This window comes from Lacerta agilis, chromosome 10, assembly GCF_009819535.1.
Source record: "Lacerta agilis isolate rLacAgi1 chromosome 10, rLacAgi1.pri, whole genome shotgun sequence".
Classification (NCBI taxonomy): Eukaryota; Metazoa; Chordata; class Lepidosauria; order Squamata; family Lacertidae; genus Lacerta; species Lacerta agilis.
The window spans coordinates 64669586-64687434 of record NC_046321.1 but is presented as its reverse complement, the minus strand read 5'-3'; the positions used below and the strand labels follow the sequence as shown (position 1 = coordinate 64687434).

General features: G+C 40.9%; 1 protein-coding gene across 2 annotated transcripts in view; it reads right to left on the bottom strand.

Moving 5' to 3' along the window:
- Positions 1–343: 343 nt before the first annotated feature.
- The window catches only part of RELN (reelin), a 281750-nt gene continuing 264244 nt past the window's right edge, over positions 344–17849 (bottom strand). Inside the window, exons 58-66 of one of the 2 annotated variants that reach the window (XM_033161628.1) lie at positions 17089–17264; positions 16488–16561; positions 15211–15372; positions 14371–14528; positions 12684–12903; positions 11920–12117; positions 10170–10268; positions 4314–4319; positions 344–1489 (exon numbers count right to left, since the gene is read on the bottom strand). In XM_033161628.1, the coding sequence (XP_033017519.1) occupies positions 1393–1489; positions 4314–4319; positions 10170–10268; positions 11920–12117; positions 12684–12903; positions 14371–14528; positions 15211–15372; positions 16488–16561; positions 17089–17264 (1190 nt within the window). In that variant the 3' untranslated portion in view covers positions 344–1392. The remainder of the gene's footprint in view (positions 1490–4313; positions 4320–10169; positions 10269–11919; positions 12118–12683; positions 12904–14370; positions 14529–15210; positions 15373–16487; positions 16562–17088; positions 17265–17849) is intronic. The other variant, XM_033161629.1, reaches the window with a different exon arrangement.

Below are 17849 nucleotides of genomic sequence, written 5' to 3'. Positions count from 1 at the left end.
ACCTGTTGTGAGATCAGAAGTAGATTCCAGACTTATGTGCACAACTATGTGAAGAATGTTAATCTCATAAGTGAGATAGCTTTCAGGTGAATATCCACCCCCAATCACACAGCACTTGCACACAATATTTTGTGAAACAAACTACCAGGTCTCTTCCCAATGCACTTTTACATTAGGTACCGGTACCTAGGTGCAAAATCTCATTTTTTTTCAGAAGAAGACTTAATCATTATCTCTTATTTTGTGGGTATGAAAATTGTAGGTCACAAATGTGTGTGGTGTATATACCTTTGAATCACTCCCTCTTCCCAATGAATAAGCTGTGAAAAAAGTAGCACATAAATAATTTGTTGACATTATCTTTATTGAAGCATAGAATTTTAGCTCAGTTCACTGTAGAGTGAAACATGTTTAATTCATGATAATAAGACAGTTTAGGGTTGTAGGGTCATTATTATGTTGCTGGTGTAGATACAACATCATAAGATACAAACATGACCCGCAATAGAAACAAACCACAAATAAACACGAAGAAACGTTCACTTTTTACAAATCACTCCATTACTACAGAGACCAAATGGCAGTTACTGTAAGTAAATCATCCACAGAGAATTGTTTTACTTTTGGACACAGAAACAGGAGCTTCTGTTTGGAGAGGGTTGGGTGGGAAAGTTTATCCACAGCTGCTTAGTAGAAAAGGTTGAAATGTCTAGTAGTATTTTTTTTTTTGCCCACAAAACAATAACCGACAGACATATCAAAGAGTAAGAATGAAGGACAATGATGTCTTGTACAATGATGTCTGCTATTAACTTTTTGATTAGGCATTTGTTTGCTTTACTCATAGCATCAGACAGTTATGTAGCCCCCAAATCAGCAGCAAATGGTTATAACAAGTCAATACAGTGCCAAGGTATCAAGTTTAATACAAAGAGAACAAACAATGATAACTTAATCATATAAAATATGACACAGAGCTGAAACACAGTGCATTTAAATACCTAGGTGATGAAGTATGTTAAATATGGAACTTAATATTGTCGTTTCTGACATAAAATATGAAAAGTCTTTTGTGCTTAAATGTATGCTTGTTTCGTTTTTTGTTAAAAACAGAACCGGTTGCTTACTTCCAATACTGCCACTGTAACTGGTATTACAACAGATCACAATTTTTCACAGACACATCAACATTAAAAACATTTACCTATGAGAAAATAAGTCACTTCTCATTAGATCACAGTGCGAAAAAAGTGGTGTAATGCTCTGTCTTGATGGAGGCTTTCAAAATATTCATCAATAAAAAAGTCCTGACAAACCAGACGGCAGTGCTAGATTGAAAAGAATGGAAAGCGGCACATCACAGGTTGGGAAAGAAAGGAAATGTCTTGTCCTTCACGGGAATCGCCTAAGTGACCTTCGTCTTCTGTTGTAGAAATGCCTGAGCCCATGTTGCCGTGAAAAATTCATCATGTAATTTTGTTTGCGAGTGCTGTTCAATGGAAAGAGGACGGAAGAGAAGGAACTTAAGGTCCTTTTGTATATATGTTGGAAAGACCTTCCCAAGCTGCAGGTTGCATTTTTCTACACATCTTGCTTTAAATGATAATTAATATTTATACAAAATTATGTAAAAAAAACAAACCCAATCCAAATTAGAAGCATTTTGGACTGCTGCTGCTACTCATGGCATGGAGTAACCTGGAGCCAGCTAGGCTGCCTTAAGTTCTGTTAGTTTCCAGTTTACTATGTGCTCAAGTTAAGTCCTGTTGATTTCATTGAGGCTTTGGCTGCAATCCTGTACACACTTACCTGGGAATTAATCTCATAGAGTATATAGGATTGTATTAGGCACACAAAGTTTGGATTGTACCCACAGTGTGTAAAGCAGACAAGGGACCTTTACTGTGCTTTCATTACAATTCAGTTTAGGAAGACAGCTTTACATTAATTGAACATTGTCACACAATGTTTCGTTAAGATTCTAGTGCTGCTTTCTTTATTAGTGGTAGGTACGTGTGGATAAGTACCCTGGAGGATAAGCCAAGTTCCTAAAGTGAGCTCTAGATACTAGAAATGCAAAACAGCCTGACTGCTGGAAAATTAAATGTATCATGGATAAAGAACATCATTAAGCAGAGAATTATTTTGTTTTCATTGTGCTAAACTCATAATTGTCCAACTCCTGAGAAACACAACCAGGTTCATTAATTTTGGTTTTGCAGCCTTTTGCAGTTATGCTTATTTAAACGAAATCTACTTAGTAGATCTTAGAAACCGTAAGATCAGAGCTGGTAGTGTCCACAAAGACTGAAATGCTTCCACACCATTTTCTCTCCCCCCCCCCATTTAATTCTGTTGCATAGCACCACCCCTATGAAGCAGATACAAATCACTAACAGGCATTACTGACCTACAGTATATGTAAAAGTTAGTCCCCTGGTCTGGTCATGTACCCTTTTGCCTTCTAGATGGCACATAAACACTGCCACATTACTTTCTCCCAAATGAACATATGACTGATAGTCTATTCTGAAAATGGAAGGGTAAATTCTATGATATGACATCACAGCAGAGATGGATAGTTTGATTTCACCCCTGTCTCCCTGTTTCATGCCATAGAAGGGAGCGTTGCCATCAGTTCAACCTTCCCCTGCCCTAGTTACAGAGAATCCATTGCCTGGGATCCCACTGAGTACATTCAGAGAGAGAGACTGCATGTCGCCAAGTGGGAGGGTGGGGGCCTGTGATCCACAGACCTTCCCTTCTACATATCAATTCTGGACTGATTGTGGATTTTGGTGCCATTTAATGTCAGCCACCTACATATGAGTGAACGGCCCTGAACTGTTCCATGACTGCTGTGGCCCTTTATTCAGTTACCACAATCACAGGAATTGCTGCTGGCCATGCCAAGGACGGCTGGGCTCATGTGTTATGTTTGTCCATTTAAGTACATGCCTGATGATGAATGTGATTGTTTATGTAGACAAAACAAGTAAAAGTCTGAACCGGCATTCTTCCAACAGACGCTTCTCAAAAGTTAACGTTGCTCATATGTGAAAAATAAATTTAAATACCAATATCTCACAGCAAGATAAAAGAACTTAATGAATTGCCGCTGTATTGCCACAGCAGCACACAGAATGTAACAACCTGCGCCAAAACCAGAATTAGAACCCAAACCAAAATGCTTCTTGCCTAATCTACCACAACTTCCTGCTGTTGTTTTAAAATGGCTTTGATCTAGTTCTCATTGTGATGGTAAACTAAAAGTCTATACCACTTCTTCCAAACAAAACATTCCCTTCTCACTGAAAGCTCTTTGTAAGGGAGAAAGCTTCTCCCCTGGTCTCCTTAACAAACTAGCTTTCTGTGTAGAGAGATCCTTCCCTCATCCCATACTCTCCAACATTTCTCTGATGAAAATAGGGGCACCCCATTCCATAATGATAATTTTACTATTTGTACCCCACACATCTTACTGGGTTGCCCCAGCCACTCTGGGCAGCTTCCAACATATAAAAAAACCCATAATAAAACATTAAAACATTAAAAAACCTTCCCTATACAGGATTGCCTCCAGATGGCCATACCCTCCAGCATTTCACCAATGAAAAATTGTGACATCCTAAGGAAAAGTGGGACATTTCTGGATCAAATCAGAAATGGGGACGGCTTCTCCGAAATCAGGGATGCCCCTGGAAAATAGGGGCATTCATTCATGTGAGCCCCACTGCACTGCTAACTTTGCGCCCTGGATGTATGCAATGAGGATGTGTGCAAGAAGCTGCTCATGTTTAGGCTTAGGACAAGAGGGCATGACCTCACTTTCCAGCAACCCATTGGGTAATAGAAGAAGGGGGCTTTGGTCCCCTGGTATATGTGCTCTGTCACAAACTATACTTCCTATGCAGTGAGCAGCCAGCATGAAATTATTTAATCGCATGTGACTGATTATTTATGGCAGCCCAGTATGTGCTTTTGTGCTTATATCTGTAGATTTGAAACTGTATGGAATGAGTTTCTATGCTGTACTGTATTTTGAAACTTTGTGAAGACTGAAATAGAGGCATTTGACAAGACTCTTGGATGCATATTTCGATGGACTACAGCTGTCAAGGGCATCAAACAACACAGGACAACAGGATTATGCCTTTTACGGGCAGAGAAGTTCATGTTTCCATGTTTGCTGGTGTAAATGAATCTGATCAATGTCAGCTTCGAGCCACAGTATCAGACTTAGCTAAGTAAGCAAAAGGACATTCGTAAAAGTATAATGGCTGCACGGATATTGTGGTAATAAGTTTACTTACCTTACTCTAGTGTAAAACCAATGACAGCAAATAATGAAATACAACACAAATTAGAAAATGTATTTCAATGCATGCAGCACTGTGATTAGTCATAAAAGACTGATGAGGTTTAGAGGCAATATAGGATTTTTCATCTCTTTTGAAAATAAAAATTGAACAAATTACTTACTGATTTTTAAAAAATGCTTATTTCATCATTCAAATAATTTTACAAGTATAAATTGTTATAGAAATACAACCACATAGCTGAATGTTCACATAAATAATGAGAAAATTAATATAATGCTGCAATATTTCAACAGTTTCTTTTCTGTGCTGGAGTAGGTATAAACTTTCCTATATGTATAGTCATGGCTCTGTGCTTAGGAGATTAAGCAAAGAAAGATGGCTATTGAAATGAATGCAATTTCACACTGCTAAAAGCTAGATTTCATATCTAAAACTTTTAAGAAAAAGCATGGTGATTCTTTGCAACGGAAATTTCAAAAATCATTTGTGCCAAAACCATGAAATTATCTTAATAATGAAAAGCGTGAATTTATGGAAAGATTAACAACATGCCCATAAGTCATAACATGATGATTCCAATTTTGATAAAGATAACATTTGTAAAAGGAATTATGGGGCTACTTCCAAATTCATGTGCCATTAACATTTTGATGGGAGTCATTGAACAAAGATGGGAAACCAAGTGTCCCATCCGTCAGCTATTAGTAATATTTGACACCTCTGTTTCTTAAGTCACTAATAAGGGCGTGCCCTCTTCACAAAGAAACGATTATTCAAGATGGACATGCAAAAATAAATACATTGTGTGGTTTCCACAGCACAGCAAAGCAGGCAGTGAGCTTTGGCTAAGGGAGAAGTGACATGCACAGAGAATACAAAGTTGGTTCCAAGTTTTAGTCTTGGAGATAAAATACAGGAGCGCAGAGAGCAAAAATTATTTCCCAGAAAAGAAGGAAGTATTTACTGGTATCCTAAAAAGACCCGCTCCCCAGGTCCAAGTGAGTGATTTGCCTAAAATTGTTCCCCCCCCCCCACCAAATATGATGCAATCAAGAGCACAATGAATTCTAGGGATTATAATTTAAGAGACAGAAAGCCAAACTAGATGTGATAATTGTTCACACCGTTGGTCCTTGATGCCAATGGAATCTTTCCTCCCATCACAAAGAGCTGAAATGGTGCGACAAGTTCTGATCAGGAGCATAATGGGAGCAAAGATTTACAAGTGCTGTAAGCCATCAGATGAAGGATGGTAAACAAACTTTTAAGAATAATAAGTAGTTGCTGTAGTAGTAGTAGTAGTTAAAGCTCCTCTCCCTCTTCCTCACCATGCTCCCAGTCAGGCTCCACACCACAATGGCTATATGTGAATCCAAAAACAACTACACAAGGCTGAACTGTGCAACAAACATCGGGCTGTCTTTTGACTTCACCCCTGAAGGCGCACTCTTCCGTTGTCTCCCGAGACAGACAGATGCCGACAACAATAAGTTTACTGTGTCCATTCATTTAAGTGGGGCTACTCTGAGTATGACTAACATCAGGTTTAACCCTCATATCTACAGGTAGTTTGGGTTATGTGAGATGGTCTCTTAAAAGATAAAAGTCTCAGAGTTCTTTAGTCCCTGCTGGCATGGATAGGAGGAGCCAACATGGAATGGCCACTGAATGGCAGCAGCAGGGATTAATTAATACCATAATAATAAGGAACTGCAGGTGCCACTGTAGATCCCCCCCATGTGCCTATAACCTCAGTGTTCACGGTGCATTCCTTCCTTTTTGTGGCAGGTGGATCATGTAGCTGGGGTATATTTCTGTAGCTAGGGTGGTCAATATGGTACCCTCCAGATGTTGCTGGACCCATCTGCCTCAGAAACCATGGCCTATGCTCAAGATGAGAGTTGTAGTCCAGCAATGTTTGGCTAACCTTGTCCTATGAAATGGACATGTGTCTGTATCTTGTTCAGGTTCCGGATGCAGAAGGGAGCTGCATAACCTAAGGCAGAGCTTTCCAATTTGTGTGTCGCGACACGTTAGTGTGTTGGCTGCAGTGTGTTGCACAAACGCTCCCAGTGCTCCTCCTGGGGCTGGAAACAGGTTAGTTTAACTCCTGGTTTGCTAGTAAAACCGAATTAGTGTGTCGCAGAATGATGCATGTCTAAAAAGTGTGCCACCAACATGAAAAATTTGGAAAGCTCCGACCCTAGGGTTGTTCCTGCACCCTGCTTGTGCAAAACCTGTCTGTTGGAGCCATACGTTGGAGACAGGGTGTTATGTATGGGAACCAATAGGAGCTGTTCAACCACCTTACAGGGTCTCCCTCCTGGCGCGACCTAGCTAATTACAGAAGAGCTAGGAGGGCGAACACTCCTATCAGAAACAAGCTAACTAAGGACTCTTCTTTCTCTGAACACAGTTTTTGGCAGGAGCGAGTCAGTCTGGCTCGGGCAGGCTCACACACAGCATGGGTTCTTCAGTTCTAGTTCCGTTGCTATAGATGCAGGGCCAAGGAGGACTACCTTTAAGAGTTGTGTAGAAGAGGGAATTTTTGCACATGACAGCTTTCATGCAGAAATAAGAATAGCTGCAGCACCTGGAATTTTCTCTTCTACACCGCTTTTATAAGTACAGGAACCCTCTTTGGCATCTAGTGGCCCTACTTATAGATCAGCTAGCTGATACTGTATATCCAGTTAACCATAGCAAGTTCATTTCCTTAACTCTCTTTAATACATGTTCAGATGCTGCTTCTTCTATTAATTCCCATGGATGACTGCCCTGAAATCTAGTTGGCTCCTTAGGAAGTGCCTTTGCTCATATACAGATAGAATTAAGATTTACAACGAGAACTTTACAGTGCTATGCCAGATGCTATCATTATTTGATGTAAGACTATTAGAAAAGGGTCATCTTAGTGCTGTTTCCAATGAGAGTTTATTAAGACTTTCCAATGGTAGGTAAAAACCAACTTTCTGTTAAGCTCATTGTGGAAACAGAGGATTGACCTGTTTTGGGTTTTTTTTTGCCGCTGTTGTTTTAATGTGCAAAATTATCAGACATTATTACATTTTTAATGCTGCTTTTTACTTATTCTTTAAAAGCCGCTTTGTGAGCCTCTAAAGAAGAAAGTGGCATATATATAGAAAAATCTAAAGTATCTCATGGTAAGAAATATCCGTTCCAACTTTAATATGAAAGCTCTATCCTCCCTGCCTCCCCCCCCCCCCCACATTAATTTTTAAAGATGAAAATCTTGAAAAGTTAGGATTTACCCAAGCTACCTATATTCTACCCGGAAATGCAGTATTTTTAAAATGTATTTGTGTATTCTGTATGCATAATCTGCATCAAATGTACTTGGTGAGTTAAGAATAAAGCGCTGTTTCCTTTTTCTACTTCAAACTTAGATTTTGATTTTATGGAGGCAAATTCAGCAAGGTGTGTTTAAAATAACAAAGACAAAAAGCAAAAGGCAGCCAAGCGTGAATCAATACTTAGTGCTGAAGAAAGGCTATAATTTGGGGTGGGCATGAGTGACATGCAAACAGGTGCCTTGCAGCAAAGACTAGAGCAGGACTATCTAGATGCCGTAATCTGAGTTGCTATTGTCATATTTAGTACTTTAAATTAGGGCTGTTCATAGACTAAAGTTGAGGTTTTGAAAGACAGTTTACAGTCTTGCTTTAACAGAGTCAGCTACGGCTGAAGATACCTGTACAACTAGCAGTTTGAAGCTATTTAATGGCAATAGGATATTTCCTCAAACTAATTCACCATCATTTTAAAAAATCAACAACACAATGGCTTGGATCCAGATTTGCACAAGTGCTCATTTGCCTCCCCAAAGTTTCCCCAGTGGTTCTGAGAGTCAAGTAGCCCTTCAGAATGAGATGGGATGGGGTGTAAAGGGTTGTAAACGGACAAAAATCCAGCAGAGGTATCTTGTGCAAATGGGAACTCATACAAGGCACCTCCACCCAATTTTCTCCAATTCCTTCCTCCCACTGTGATCCTCTGTGCTGCGTTCTGGAGAGTTTCCTGGTGTCCAGAAGCAGCTTTGGTTTGGGAGGAACTGCAGTAGGGGGAGCACAGGGCAAGTCTAGATCCAAGCCAGTGGCTCTGAACTTTTTAAAGTTAGTTGTGCCCACATCCTGTTACTCTCAATGGGACATAACTTGGGGACTTTAGTCACAACTAACTTTAGCTGGATTGGGACCAGCACCTGACCCAATCATACTATTAGCACTTTTCACAGATAAAGTATATGACAAAAAGTGATAATTACTGAGTAAAATAGTGTACCAGTTAATACAATTAATGCTTCCACAGCCCTAATTTAAATGTGAATCAAGAAACCAATAGTTTAACAGCTGAGCAAAAATGTTTGAGGATATAATCCAAGCTCCATCACTCTCCATTACTCTTTGAAAGCTTTCAATAAAATAACATTTGAACCTATCTATTGGGAAGGCACACCTCTCTCAGCCAACCACTGTAGCGATGAATCCCAGCCCGTCATGACACTAGAATTTCAGGAACTAAATTGTTAGAGAAAAAGTTGATCATCTTTCTGTGATGCAATAAGCATAAACTGGTTATTCTGATTGTGAGACCATTTCAGCCAGGGGAAGAATCAACAGGACAAAAACATTTTACTTGGTAAGATTGTGGCAGGGAAATGAATGTAGTGCTGTCTGCCCATAGAAACTTGCTATAATGAACCCTGTTTCTGAACACCACCTGCTTACTGGGAAAAAAGGTGGGGGATGAATAAGGCATTAGTTGCTAAAGCCCAAGTCAATTGCAATATGGCCCAATTCTCCCGCAATGCTAGGCCAACCATGGCTTGAATGAACAAACTTGTGGATTCCCAGAGAAAATGTTGTTGCTGTCGTGCTCCTCCTCAAATCTTGCTGCTGCTGTGCTACTTAGGACCAAGTCATGGTTTGACTTAGCTTCACGTATTAACCTGACTTTGTTCTTTGTCTCTCCCAATCCACAAACAGTAAACCATGAACAAAACCTTGGTTACAACTTGTGGCTACCATAGTTCCAGTTACAGGTAGGTAGCCGTGTTGGAGGTGTGGAGTCGTTAACAATCGTCTACATGTTTTCCATACCTATCAGCTGATCACCCATTCCCACCATCCTTCTGAGTAATACCCCTCCCCACTCCCTCACTATATTTAAGGATCTGGTGACTTCCGCTTCAGTGTATCTGAAGAAGTGTGCATGCACACGAAAGCTCATACCAAGAACAAACACAGTTGGTCTCTAAGGTGCTACTGGAAAGAATTTTTTAATTTTTTATTTTGTTTTAACTTGTGGCTAGTCTGAAGCGAGACTCATATAATGCTAAACCAGGCCATGCCTTAGACCTGAGTAATTCAACAGCAGCAGAACTGCAGGAGGAGCACAGTGACTGCAATCTTCTCTTCAGGAACCCAGACATTTGCTTGTTTACACTAAGTCATGCTTTGGCTTAGCGTTACAGGTGAATTGTGTTTATAACTGCAGAAGAACAACATATACTACAGTTCTGTAGTGTGCTTCAAAATGCAATTCAGCTTCACACCTTACTCGCCGAAACACACACATCCTCTTCCATGGACAATGGGGCACAGATACATCAGCAATTCAAAAGCAGTTTAAACCCCACATTTCCCCTTCCTGCATTTTACAACAGTGCCCAGTTAATTCCTCTGCCCTGCAGCTGACCTCAAACACATACCCTCTCCTGGAACTAGGAAGCGCTCCTTACTAAACTGAAATGTGCCATGCTGTGGAAAAACCAGCACTTTCCAATATGAGGGTGGTGGTGATTACGAGATGATGCTTTATACTCACTGAACAACTTCTACGTGGTCCAAAGCCCACTGATCATGGCCTGTGCCATTGTGGCGGGGTTGCCACCAGCGAAGTAGCACTCCCTTCATTCGTGCCTCCCTAAAGGGGCAGACAGAGGAAGAGAGGTTAGAAAGGAGACAAGCAGATGTTTAGCATGCACAGGGGGATTATCCCTGAAGAGGCACTGCTTGTGGTCCTTGGACATGACAATACAGCTCTCTGTAGTCTTATCTGTATATCACAGTCTGTTCCGGGAGATGCAGAGCAGAAAGTTTGAAATGTGTTTGGCAATAAACAACAAACAGGAAACAAGACTCATATGCATTGTTTGAACTACCATGTGCTTCCAGGCTATTTCAAGATTTATCAAGCTTAACAGCGTTCTGGAAAAAATATTTGAGGGTGGGGTGCATTTATGATACTAGTATAAGGATGCCAAAGTCAGAAGGTCCAATCCTATTAATGGACTTTTAGGTACCATGTCACAGCAGTGGTTTGAGGCAAAGGAGCTAAAATTAGCTGTTTCTAAGCAACTGTTGTGATGTCAGGGGATTCCACATAATACAAGCCAGGATGGATGAGACTTGCAGGAGTGGCATGTCACAAAACGTGTTTAATCCTTTCTATACGCATCACTTTTTTTCTCTGCAAACGCTTCCCCTAGCAACCTTTCCCCAGTTGATTGGGAAATCCAATCTGGGAACCAGGTTGCAATTGCGGCTTCTTCTTTGAAGAGGTCCCCAGGCGCCTGCACACTGGAGACAAGTAACCAACTGGGAACTCTGAATTTTCTGCTAAATGTCAAGTCTTAGGCTAAGTTTTATTTACTTGCCATAGAACAGGGTTGGCCAACTCCCAAGAGACTGCGATCAACTCACGGAGTTAAAAACTGGCAGTGATCTACCCCCTTTTGGGGGTTCTGGTCAAAGATGTTGAGCTTTTTGGGGGGTGCAGGGCAAAAATGCTGAGTTGTTTTTTTTAGAGGATCCAAAGTTGTTGAGCTTCTTTGGGGGGAGCCAGTGATCTAACACAGGCGTCCAATGATCTACCGGTAGATCACAATCTAATCTACCTGTTGGACGTGCCTACCATAGAACTAGCAGCAGAGGCTTGTCCACTAGGGCAAGCAGGGCACTGCCCCACCAAGCCCAGTCAGTCTTCAGCCAGCTTGCACCTGCCTACCGCCTCACAAGCAGTCTAGCAGGTAGTGCTGGCTGTCAGATTCCTCCTCAGTCTCAGTATTGCAAGGAGGAGGATGGGGACAAAACCAGAATTAGGAGGGTCCTCCCTGCAATTGACTCTGTCTCCATCTTCTCTTTTGGGCTCCCTGCTTTCCACCCTACCAGTTCCAAAGGGCAGCAGACTCCACTGAGTACAAGTAAGGAAGACTAACATGAAACTGTAACAACATCTGCGCAGGGAAATGTCAAATTATAATATCTCTGGAAAAGTCACGAGTGAATACAGACCACATAATTTTCACTTTTAAACTATATTGGCTCAGAAAATAATAGGTCCTTCTTTCAGTTCAATTTTTTTTTTTAAAAAAAGGATTTAGTTCTTTAATTAAAAATGCTGGTGTCCCATAAATAGCTTCTAATGGTCACAGCCACCCCCCTCCAGGGCAAGACCCATTTCACTTTTCAGTGTCTGCCCAACCCACCCTGGTTTTTACTTCAATGTGTGGCTGGGTTACTTTGGTATGAATTGTCTGCAGTAAGACAGACTGGTAGTATTCCTCGATACTTACAGTGGTACGTTGTAAGACACTCTTTGGGCTTGTATAAAGTCCTTTGGTTGATGTTGTGCAATGACTTGCCATGTAATCCCATTATTTACACTGTACTGGAGCAACACTGCCTTGTCCACCGTATTAGGATCACTTAGATTGGTGTTACAGCTGTCTGTTTGAGAAAGGCTTCCAATTTGCAAAACGAACATTATTTTGCTGGGGGGGGGAAACCATGAGAGGAGAGGTTAAAAGAATAGAATAGAAATTACTTTACTGCATGATCTAACAGTTAAGAGTAAAACTACTAACAATAAATCTGACTCTTACAAGAGTTAAGATTCTTTGGGATGAATTCCCATGTGGTGCCAAGGCAATTGTCCCATCAGGGCAAGCATTTCGGCTTGCCAGATGGAACAATCTGCCCTATCTTCCAGCGGTTTCCCCTAAAACCTGCTCAGGGTAGTGAGGCAAGGAAAAGACACTTCAGGCCGGAAGGTGATATATTCACATGTAGGTCCCCCTTTTCAGAAGTCTGACTGAATGCCTCTGTGTTGGAGGTGAGCTCAACTGGCCACAGCACCATTTGGTCTTCTAGGCCATATGAGGTGAGGGAACAACAGAACACAACTCATGTTGCAAAACAATCCCTGTAATTTTATTCCCTGAGGTTATTTTCATTCCACCTGTGCCCCTAATATCACTGAATGTCGTTGTGTTCAACACTAACTTTCTCACACGTTTTTTTTTTTTTTAAATTAAGATTCATGACAACACAAAATTACCTTGCTCTGGTCAAATCCAGGGGCTTAGTTACAGCTTGCCTTATCTGGCATCCGTTGAAATACAGAGAATCTCCATGTGCAAACGGTGCCAGCTGCCCACATCCGTTCCCTATAACCCCTCCCTGGATAGTTTCCCAGTTTATTTCAGTTACTCTTGCAGATTCAAAATTATCTTTGATATAGCTGGGAAGGTCGTGGCTGAAAACAGAGCAGTCATCCCCTGAAAAGGAATAAATAAAAATTACAATGCTGACAACACTGAGATACTCTAACTGAGAATTTATGTTCATGGTTAAGAAAAGCCTGTGCTTCAGGTGAAGTCCTTGAACTTGGGGCTGAGGGAAAGTGAAATCTCTTGATGCTCTATTTGAAATATTACCCCAGAAGTGCACCAAGCTCTTCCTCTCCCGGCGCTTTAGAACACTGAAAGTCACTTTTCAGTCTTCAGATACAGGGTCTTTTATTTGTAGACTGATTGAATGATAAACATTCATTGATTTTCAAATAACCTATGTTAAAAATGCCATATATTTTCTTTCCCAGTTTTAGCCCCATATAAAAAAATAAATGCATTTTTGAAAAGGTGGTAGGTAGATCAAGCATCTTATTTCTCACATATATTCAAGACTAGTTGCCATAATGCATCATACCGTACGTGTCTTGAGATTGTATTTTATTTAGTGATTTCGTCTTTGCCAGCTAAAACAACATCATTCACAGACATAACACTATTGATAGGACACTGGTTATGTTTGCACATGTTGGGAATACAGATTAAATTGTTTACCAAATATGCTCTTTGGTAAATTCACTATCCTTAGTAAATGTTAATACCATATATGGCCTATAGACAGCCATAGGAGTGCATTGTTCCCACTAGTGAATGTGTATCACCACATTTGAGGAACCCAGAACCAATTCCTCTGAACAGTACTTGTACAACCAATAATGAGGTGGCAGAAACCCTCATGTTTCTCTCTCTCATTACTGATGGTATTTGGGCTATACACTGCCCAAACCACACTGAGGGACCTATCACTGTAGTTAACCAATCATTTAAATGGCAGTTCTCACATAGCTATTCTGGTGCTTTGCTGGATTGTCACTGGAAGGCTGCACCCTTGCAGGACTGAATTTTTCCAATTCAAAATTGAAAACAGAAATGGCTTCCATAAATATGAACTGCAAGGCTATTTGAGTTTCAGGTACCCTGTCAGTAGCTGATGGCATGAAGGAGCAACGCCACTCACCTGACAGCAGGTAAGGGTAGGTGTCAGCATGGTGCAAACACATTGGCAGAATTACCAGATTGGTTCTGCTGACCTCCCCATCCCTCTCCCTCTCTTTCCTGGTCACCTGTCAGGAGATCAGGTGAGTGCCGCCTCCCCAGCACTCCGTCTGCTACCGCAGCCTGTGATTTGTGCAAGCAAGTACACATTATTTTGGAGGGGCTAGGTGGAGCTAGATCTGTGTGAAGTACTATTATTGATAGGTGAAAGATGGTCTCTGTATTCACATTTCCAAACTTTTCAGGCACCAGCCACACATTGCCTAGGAGTCTCAGCAGACTTCCTCTGAAGCATGGTGGATTCCAGACCCCTTTTGCTGTGTAATATTGAGTTAGTTTCGATGGACTAGGTTTAAATGATGATGATGATGATGATGATGATGATGATGAACATGACACCTTGGTATCCTTCATCACAAATGCAAATGGCTCCGGTCGTACAGTATCCATGGCCGCCACAGAGTTTTGGGCAGGATTCTCCAATGTACACATGGTCAATTGCCCAGCTTTGCTTTTCTGATTCTTCTCCTTTTTGTATCCACCGGAACTGAGTCGCACTGCAAATAAAATAGCCACCGTGAGCCAGAGAGGAATGGCTGGATTATGCTGGGGAGACCAGGGTTCGAACTGTCAGTCAGCTAGGATGCTCTCTGGGTCACCTTGGGCCAGCCCCTCTCTCCCTCTGCCTCACAGTCTCACAGAGTTGCTGTGAGGATGAAGTGTGGAGAGGGAGAACCATAAATGCCACACTGAGCTCCTTGGAGGAAAGGTGAGATATAATTGTAACAATACAGCCTAACGCCAAAGATTTTATTGTAATATTGGCACACATTATAGGCATGCTAGACAACGGATAAGGACTACCATGTGTATGCATGTTGCAGCAGCCTTGGGTGCTGTTTTACTGCCTTCTGTGTATTACAGTTATAACATTTGCTAGCCTCTGTTTCAAGGGGCTGTGGAAGATGCAGGGCATTAAAATCACAAACATTATTTTTTCCAATATATCACAAGTAATGGAGCAGGGTGTCTGCTGAAGCACTGAACCTCCAAGACATTCTCTTGTAAGCACTATTTATTTTTACTGTGGGGAAATATTTCCCCAATAATATTGATTATATACCAGAGCGGAGAGAAAATAATGTTTCAAATTGCCTCTTCTTCTGCGCCCTCAACCAGTGCCAGCTAAGCAGATGATGTTTTATTGCAATGCAATAAGGTGACCTTTCAGTAACCTACCTGGATGAGACATGATCTGGCAGCTGGACAGTTATTCTCTTCCAAGTGGAGCTGTTGACAGAGTTATAGATGGTAGCTTCATGGAACTGAAATGGGGAGCAGCCAACACTATTAGAAGACGATGGGAGACATTGTGTTTGGACAAGCTGCCATGAATCTGCCCTGGAAGAAGCAAAGGAAATAATATTGTTACAGCTAGCTGAAGAGAATAATAAAAAAGTTGAGTACCTACTAAAGGTCATGGAAATGGGTGTATTAAAAAAAATATTATCCTTAACAATATTCTTCCAAGTAGAGTTATAAACAGACAAAGATTGAAGTCCTGTACTCTTTGCCCAGTCATAGATTTTCTTATCCTAATCCCATTATATAGGAACTTTGTCAGGAGCACTGGAATAAATCTGGTAAGAACAGGGTCCCCATGTAGACTGGATGTTTTGGTTCAATAAATTTCACAGGCACATTCATGACTTAAAGCCTGAAGTGTCAAGGGAATTCCTGCAAATTCCACATTTCTAATTCTATAATGGGTAGGGGGCCAAGCTAGTTCCAAGGATCTTCTATTTGCATAGATAATTAATTGAGAAAAGTGGTCTAACAAGATTCCAAAGAAATCTGCAATGATTAATTTAGGACAGCTTTAGCTACTCATTCTTTCTATATATTTATTGCATTCTTATAATGATGTTTGGATCTTATTTTATTTATTTATAATTCATTTGAATGTTTATGATGCATGCTTTCATACATATATCAAGATAGCATACAACATAAATATACAGTGGTACCTCTGGTTACGAACGGGATCCATTCCGGAGCCCCATTCGTAACCCGTGATGTGCGTAATCTGAAGTGCCACATCTGCGCATGTGCGCGACACGATTCGGCGCTTCTGCGCATGATGTCATTTGACGCGTCTGCGCATGCGCGAACCGCCGAACCCAGAAGTAACGTGTTCTGTTATTTCTGGGTTCAGCGCGTTCCTAACCTGTGTTGTACATATCCTGAAGCATTCATAACAAGAGGATAATAAAACCAATCAACCTGTATCTGCAAAACATAATTAGAAAATAATAATAAAACAGCAAAAGATACTGGACGGCTCCAAACAGTGATTTTACTGTTTAAGTATATGCTAATCTACTTGTATATTTTGGGCCTCTTGAACTGTGTGTCTGTATATAATTTAAATGTATAATACAAAACAATATTTAAAAGAATTACTTCAAGTTTTCAAGCCCATTCCACAATATATCTCACTGTGGACAAGGATTTACCTAGCATCCTTGGTATATTCTAACATCACAGAATGGAGGTCTCCACAAGACGTTGCTTCACAGCCAACTACAATCTGAAACAAACACAACAGCAATTTAATTTTAACTAAAATTAAAGCAACATCCTTCCAGCTTTGACGTTCTCTTTCTTTCCTTCTCCCCTGTCTGTTATAACCTTTTGCATGGATGAGCCAATGTTTTCTAGCCAAATAGGCACCCTAAACTTTCCTGAGCTTCAGTTAATCAACACCCTAGTAAAGGTAGTGCTGCTATAATGACATTCCACTTGTGAAGGGGGGGGGGAACCAGCTTCCTTCAGGGGAAAAGGTTGGCCCTGAGATAAATGGAACACAATAAAATATCCCTTTCCTCTAGTTGTTTGTAAAGCCTGGACAGTGCTCTTTGAATGGAAGTAGTATTTATGTATAAGTGTTATTGTTAGACACCCTAATGTGATTCCAATAAATTCTAATAAGCAATATGCAGTAAATATTTGATAGAAATCTGAACCAGGCATCCCACTTGACCCTGTCAGAATTTCTAGGCAAATCTGATGTCTATGGACTCAACATTTTACTTTGGAAGAACAGAAGCTTCTTACTTTAAACTGTATCATATATCCTGGTTGTATAATGAGTTCCCGAGAGGACAGGATATTGTTCGTCTGATCCTTTTTCTTATTTGGCCAGTAGAGATGAAATGATGGGTTGCCACAGAAGCCTGCAGTCCTGACGGCATTTGGGTAGAAACTCCAGTTTTCTTCATGGGAAATGCCTTCTATTAACATCAATTAGACAAAATTAAGGAGAAGTCTCATAATGTTCCAATACCAAAACAAAATAAAAAATAAAAAAATTCCTTCCAGTAGCACCTTAGAGACTAAGTTTGTTCTTGGTATGAGCTTTCGTGTGCATAAGGTGCGTAAGGTAAAAGGAAATGCCTTCTATTAACATCTATTAAAGGATGATTCTGGGGTTGCGGCACTCATCTTGCTTTGTTAGCCGAGGGAGCCGGCGTACAGCTTCCGGATCATGTGGCCAGCATGACTAAGCCGCTTCTGGCGAACCAGAGCAGCGCACAGAAACACCGTTTACCTTCCCGCCGGAGCGGTACCTATTTATCTACTTGCACTTTGGTGTGCTTTCGAACTGCTAGGTTGGCAGGAGCAGGGACTGAGCAACGGGAGTTCACCCCGTTGCGGGGATTCGAACTGCCGATCTTCTGATCAGCAAGCCCTAGGCTCAGTGGTTTAACCCACAGCGTCACCTGCGTACAATATGTACTAAACCGATAAAATTAATTTTTTGTATATTAATAATAAAATATTCCAAAAAGCGATAGGCAGACTGATAAGACAGATAT